This window comes from Perna viridis, chromosome 12, assembly GCF_037379345.1.
Source record: "Perna viridis isolate PV_CMFRI_1.1 ecotype Kerala chromosome 12, ASM3737934v1, whole genome shotgun sequence".
Classification (NCBI taxonomy): Eukaryota; Metazoa; Mollusca; class Bivalvia; order Mytilida; family Mytilidae; genus Perna; species Perna viridis.
Window position 1 is genome coordinate 11,130,152 of NC_142456.1, and position 7,339 is coordinate 11,137,490.

A 7,339-nucleotide genomic window follows, 5' to 3' on the forward strand; every position below is an offset into this window, starting at 1 on the left:
TACTAATTATTAGATGGATTTGTTTCATGTTTACATGGTCTTTATAATTTTATTTAATATGATTTGTAATTGTTTTTGGAAAGAGGTATATTTTATGAAAGGCAATTACTTTTTTCGATTAATTGGATGTTTTATAGTTTTACAATCTTGAGAGTACAAACCAGTCCAATTTTCATCCGTTCACTGGTAGATTTTATGAGTCATTGTCGAATAATAAATTATTTAAAACACCAGAATGTAAATGAAATAGTTTATTACAGCATATGATGATAGAAATTCTGTAAACAAACTCGGCGTCTATATGATGTTTTCATTTGTATGGGCGTTCGTAGTAAACCTTAGTATGCGCCTTTCTTTCCTACAAAAGATAAAACAAATATTTTAAATACAATCTAACAGATAATGACTTTCACAAGATGTTTGCCCCTCTTATTGTATAAAATTCTTATTGAAAAAAAGTAACAGCAATAATCACTGCATTTACATTCAACCATATGCATGCTCTAACAATGGATGGCAATTATATTGCAATGTAATATAAAAATACTAAAATTGTACATGTATCTTAGTTTACTTGTTAAAAATAATAAAAGATTAAGCGATTAAAAAAAACTAACCAAGACCGAGACCTAAACCTAATCCACCTCCACCACCAAGGAGTAATCCACCACTTCCGATGCCAATTCCACCACCTACGATTGGACCTCCGAGAATTGGACCGCTCAGAATTGGTCCGCTGAGGAGTGGAGCACTGATGACTGGTGCAGATGCTTTGATAACGGCAGATGGTGCACTGATAACTGGTGCACTTACTACGGCTGGACCAAGACCACCGAGACCACCAATTCCACCAAGACTATCAATACCACCAATACCTGAAGTTATGTACATTATACCGTTAAGTGATACTTTGCATTTTCATCATTCGAAAATAAATGATTTGTCTTCCGAAAACAATAAGAAAATGTTGTTGCGCACATAAGCAAAGTAAGAGAACTCGGCCAAATTAAAAGTCATGCATGCATTCAAGATTGCGTCTTCGCATTTTGTATATCAAAGTAGTAGTTTTGTTCTTGTTTTTTTCTTTTATTTTAAAAAGCATATGTCAAATTTAAATAGTTTATATGAGTAAAACCAATAAAATATAGTTGTTGATTTATGAACAGCAACACCAGAATAAGTTATAATATCAAAATAGTACTTACCAATACCCCCACCTATAAGGCCACCTCCTAGTCCAAGTCCACCTCCTAGTCCAAGTCCACCTCCTAGTCCAATTCCACCCTTCAAAGTTGCCGTACAGGCAGATACTAGGAAGATGAAGGTCGCACAACTGAGGAATTGCATTGTACTGAAATGTTAATTTATAATTGACGGAATAGGTTCAATACCTTAAACGAACAGAATTTTCCGAAATATTTTATATCATTTGCAGGTGTCCATCATTTGAATTAGAACATCATTTCTATACCACAAAATGGTGAACAGTAGCTACAGTTATAGATGTGTTAGTTAGGAAAATATTCTAAAACAGGTTTTAGGTGAGGGTACTAATATTGTAATTTTCATACTTGTCTTTAAATACAGTTTTTTTTTTTTTTGTTTTTTGTTTGATTTGTTTTTGTTTTTGTTTTTGTTTTTGTTTTTTTTTTTTTTGTTTATCAAATTTTACGTACGAATTGTTTTTTATTCCTAACTTCAGAACTGATTCAATTTCATTTCCACAAATATGAGTAAATAGTATTTCAGCAAAGAAGTACGCAGGAGAAATGTCCTACGAAACGTCTTTTAAAACTCACAAACATGAAAAAAAATACCAACTTCCATTTACAAGCTTGGGCGGTCTAGATCTGTCCTGTAGCATGTTTGTGTCAAAACGTTTGACAATCTATGGATCTCAATAGGTTTTCACGAATTATTAATTTGTGACTTTATAAAAAGAAAATTCTTGATAATTAAATATATGATTTTTTTAAACAAAAGAAAACAAGAATTATCGAGATTACACTATTTCCCCCAATAAACAAAACCAACATGTAGCTTTTGTTTGCAATAAAAACAAGTTGCTTATCCGGTTTTCTACTTATTTTTGCAATAAAAGAGACAGGTTTTGAAGATTTTGTAACCAAAAAATGTTTATAACATGATTTTTTCTTCAATCGTGTATCTTCTTTGTCAGTGTTTGAAAATCGAACAAATGAAAATATTTTTTTTTATCATTTATAACAAATAAAATCATTAAAGTAATAATTTGAATATGTGTTGCTGTTATTTGCATGTTTTCCTTCTAAAGCTGTTGATGAGAGATTACTCCTTAAAAAAAGTATAGAGCATATCGAAATTGCAATATATATAATTGGTATTATATGGTAAACCCAAGCATTGAAAATTTTCACACCAAACCAAAGTTGATTTGAAACAAATTGTGAACATTAAACAAACATAATAAAATACAGTATACTTACGGTTGTGTTTTGATATCGGCTTTATTTAGATGTGAGAAATAATTTCCTTTTATATACGTTTCGTTAGGTTCAGAAAAAGATGATGCAAGCGATTTTTTTAATAGGAAACACGGGCCCTATAATTTGAAAATGACATATCACGGAAAACAAGACAAATATATCATCCAAATTGACCTCTCTATAGTTAGAATTACAAAAAAGTGATGATGGTTTGATTAAATGTCTACATTTATGACTGAAAACTGTTTTTGTATTTATTATGTATCACACAGACTTGTGCTGATATTTCAATATCAAAGGGTTTTGCAGTTTAAAGGAATTATTAGTAGACTGAGGTCAAGACGGAGATGTTTATGGATGGATCCAATAAAGTCACTTAGATTGAAAGTTAAACAAATTGATAAGAATATGTTTATATTAAAATCATAAGCTGTACTCTAAACATAAAAATACATTACTAATTTACTGATAATTATTTACGTTGATGGTCATGATATTGCTCAGAGACTAACACAAATTGAGACAAGGTTACTTTAAAAACTGGTCATGACCTTGTGTTGGCTGCTGTCACTCAAGTAACCAAGAAACTATAAAAAATCTCTATAGATAAATATATTTTGTCTTGTTTTAGTGGTCTAGATCTTCTCCGAACCGGGCGTTTTGCTTGCATACCCCATAGTTTACGGCAGCAATAAATGTTAGCCATACATGTTCTGAGGGTTTATATTTGTGTAATTCTGTTGTGTAGAATTTTGTCTGTTTTTACTGACGAATTTCAAGTTGACGCCTTAAAAAAGTCTAAAGGGGATGCCTAGATATGTTGCCGAACCTTACGGTCTCTGTAGAAACACAATTAAAGCAGATTTATTTCTTAAGTAAGCCACCTATCACAAGGACAATTATTTTAATTATTATGGCTGCCAGCTATCGTATGCACCAAAGAAAAAGGTGTTTGTTGATCACGAGGACGAGTAGTGGTATTGCGTTATTTGCAAGTTTCATAAATAGTAATGTCATACTTTGGTAAAATTAATCAAAATAAATTGTTAAAATATAAAATGGTGTCGAATAATAAGTCTTACCAGTGCAAAGTATCTACTCTTACATAATGTTATAACATCGACAATACTGGTACAAGGAAATAAATTGAAGTGACATGATAATAAAAATGTAAAAAAAAACCTGCCCTGTGGTGTGAAGGTTTCGTCGTCGTTTATTGAAGACCCACGCGTGGCCCAAAGCTGACATTTCTCATCTTGGTTGTGTAATTTTCTCTCTCTTTGAAATATTCACCATTTCCCTTCTTGTTATACAAAAACAATACAAAAAATAGATATAACATATTAACGTTCAGTATTACGACTACTGCTACATGTGTAAAATGACCTTTATTCGACTCTGGTTTGTGGTCTATTCATATTTGACAAAGCATGTGTGCTTTTCTACTACATATTGAAGTTCAGGGAAGTACACAGATTGTCATGTCAGTTTTCAAAGACTTTATATTGTTAGCATTGTCGGGACACGTAAACATCAAAGCTGGGGTATGATTTACAAGGTCGATTGAATAAAACCGTTGAGATATGTACACAATAATAAAAAGTATACTTTATTAGTTACTTTATATAATTAAATTATTCTATGTTTGCTTTAAATATCCTTAGATTCTCCTGTCATCATTTGTAGGTATATAGGAGGCTTCAATAAATACATACTGGTCTTATAAGTGTATCAATAATGCTTAAATCAGAGCAAAAGTAGAAATGAATGCAAAGCAATCTATCCTAGCTTCCGCCACCTATTTTTGTTATGGCTACATTATTTCGTAATTTGCCACTTATTTTTCTTGAAGGAAAGACCACTTTTGCACTAAGTTGGGCTCTTATGATAAATCATACCCACGTAAACGAAAATAAATTGACCTTTAATGCAAAATGCGCTTTTATAAAATGCTGAAGGTTATGCAAAGTTCGAAATCCTTGAAATGTAAGAGGATAGCCATCTTGCAGAACTCTCCTATCTAAAGGAAGATCATAGCCAGATTTTATTTATTTCTACTAATAGCTTCCGATTGGCTCGTGAGGTCACTAAGTCGGTTTGATACTGATACAAATACAGCAAATAATATGTAAACAAAGAATATTCCGTAAATTTTTCTACGATCATGTTTATCTAATCAACACGATGACTTGTCAAGCTTACGATTGCACGAATGATAAAAGGGAAATGTTCTAAAAGTTTTTTTACCAGCAACACGAGAATTGTTCGGAAGTAGCCATACGATTTTCCTTACAAATACTAGTCATCTGGCTGCAAATCCCGTTGTTCGTCGATGATGTCTGACAATTATAAATCTCGATTTATTAATTAAGAAAAGGAAATTAATTTGTTTCAATTTAATTTTTATGAATATTTAACAGGTTACTTTCGATATTTACGACTTTCACAACAACATGGTCTTTCCCTTTAAGGCACCGTCTCCCAAACTGGTAACGTGTCCACCTATTCATTACAAAAAAGTTTCACATTTGTTTTCAAATACCCCGGGTACCTCATTATATCACTGTCACTAAACATAGTTATCGATAGAGTTAACTTAAAACCAAATGTAAAACAGAATATATTCAGCGTAGACTTTCATCTACTTGTCAGAGATTATATGCCATATCTGATAACTGACTTTAGTTGGAATTATACATGCTTGCACTTGACTCAGTTTGTTATTATGTAAAAAAAAATGTCCAAACGTTAATACTTGTAGAAATAGGGCCGCTTTCCACAAAGCAGGTTGAACCATTTTTTCTTGTACCTATGTTAATTCATTTAGTAGAAAAAAGTGACAAAAAAATTAAAAGCCAAAAACAGAAAGGAAAACACTGTTTGATAATGTTTTCTTTTCAAGTATTTAAGGAAAAAACTATCGATGATGTTCTCACATACCTCATTTAGTTTCAACTCTAAACCAATTAGTGTAAATTCGTTCATGCCAATACATAAGGTTAAATCACACTTGATAAATCTAATATCAGCTACTGTCGAGATGAACGTACAGGAGAGCTTTTCTATAGAAACAGAAAGCCTTCATTTACTATTGATTAATCTTGCGTTATTCTTTATTGCAAACTCCCATGACGTATATGTTAATCATAAAACAATTATTTATACACGAAATAATTATAGTAGCTTGGTTTCCACTTTTAATATTTTAGGTTTGATCACTTCTTGAATGCGAATTATTTCTGAAAAAGAATTTTTCTAACAATTTGGGACTAATGCTGTTGGTTGGAGTTTACACTTTAAAAAAGCTCGTGTACAGCATACCAAATATACATATAATTGGTATGTCAAGAAAAAAATCCGAACGGAACGAATATAACATGTAATATTGTTTTGAAATGGAGGCTTTCTCGGGAACTTTAGAAGAATGATTTATGTGTTTTCTTTTTGTCGAAAAAAATAGGAATCAAGATGTCCAATGGAAGGCAAAATTTTAATCACAAACTGCACTAAAGATAACAACAAACGTAGGTGATAAAACAAAAAAGTTGGTATCCACGAATAAAACTTCTTTCACTTGAAAAGTACATAAAAAACAACAAAAAACTAGTAAATACTACATCAAACAGTAATGATTATGCCAACGGGGCCGTTTTTAGGTTAGTTAAGGTTACTCAACTCTTACATTTGTACATTAAAATATTAACCTTACTTTTAAAGATTGTGGTATAGCATTAAAATATGTGAAATTGTAAGAGCCCAGGCTCAGATGGTTTCATTTGTGAATTTTACAAGTTCTTTTGACAAGAATTAGATTATTTTGTTTTTAGATCTATATATATGGATATTGGTTACTTTTCAGAATTTCAGTATCGAGGTGTTATTACTTGCATTCCTAGGGAAGGTAAAGATTTGACATTTGTGTACTTGAAGGCCTATTAGTACAGTAAATGTAGACATATATATTAAGTGATCTTCAAAAAGGTTAAGATATGATCTCATGCATTATGTAGAAGAGAATGATATGGAAGGCTTACTTTTACTTGTTGACTTTGACAAAGCCTTTGATTCTGTAAAATTTGGAAATAAAAAATATTCTAATCAAATTTTGTGTGCCGATAGATCCCATTCTAATGTTAAACTTCGTTGGGATTTTTTTTCATTTTGTATGCCAACAATGATTGATATAAATTTCAAACAAAAAATTCAAGAAATTTCTAAGCTTTTGAAAATTTGGCAACATCCAAAATTAACCTTTCTTGGGAAGAATACTGTTATTAATCCAATAACTCTTCCAAACATAATTCATCTGCTGAAATCTCTTCCAAGCCTTTACACTTAAACTTTTGGAAAAGACTTCTGGTACCTGGCAATCAGTAGCTGAGGCATCTTGGCGATTTTTGACTTTTTAGGATTTAAAAAAAAGAGAAGCTTAAATATGCTGTAAATGAAGTTACCAATCCATTTTGGAAGAATGTCATATTTGGTTTATATAAGGTTTAACCCACTGTGAGCATAGATATATACGGTATACTTAGTTATGATATTTTGAATTTCGTGACTTTAGACAGTTTCCAGTATTTTTGTCATTGGAAGTTAAAAGGTATTGGGAATCCGGTTAATCTTATTGATCGAAGTACAAAGAAATTTTATTCTTTTGATAAGATCAGTCAGATTTGTAATACCAAATATTTCCTTAAGTATTACAGTCTTCTAGCAAATACCCATAGATCAGTAAAAATTTGTCTCAATGAGGGTTTGAGAGAGATGACAGCAAATTAATCTTCCCTTAAATTACAAAAACGTTGTAAGAGTAATGAAGGGAACCAATGGTATAGCGGTAATCAAAAGAATGTAATCCAGGGACAAAGACCAGA

The 7,339-nt window shown here is 31.4% G+C and overlaps 1 protein-coding gene across 1 annotated transcript; it reads right to left on the bottom strand.

Moving 5' to 3' along the window:
* Positions 1-236: 236 nt before the first annotated feature.
* LOC148601178 (uncharacterized) lies at positions 237-2,566 on the bottom strand. The gene is made up of 4 exons (XM_088556055.1): positions 2,466-2,566; positions 1,206-1,351; positions 618-875; positions 237-358 (listed from the first exon to the last, which is right to left on the bottom strand). The coding sequence occupies exons 2-4, from the start codon at positions 1,345-1,347 to the stop codon at positions 339-341; spliced, it is 420 nt and encodes a 139-aa protein (XP_088412181.1). The 5' UTR covers positions 1,348-1,351; positions 2,466-2,566; the 3' UTR covers positions 237-338.
* Positions 2,567-7,339: the final 4,773 nt, after the last annotated feature.

Coding starts and splice junctions, on each gene's coding strand:
- LOC148601178 (XM_088556055.1), bottom strand. CDS start 1,347: ATGCAATTCCTCAGTTGTGCGACCTTCATCTTCCTAGTATCTGCCTGT. Junction 876..1,205: donor CCTTATAGGTGGGGGTATTG/GTAAGTACTATT, acceptor ACATAACTTCAG/GTATTGGTGGTATTGATAGT. Junction 359..617: donor AGGTTTAGGTCTCGGTCTTG/GTTAGTTTTTTT, acceptor TATCTTTTGTAG/GAAAGAAAGGCGCATACTAA.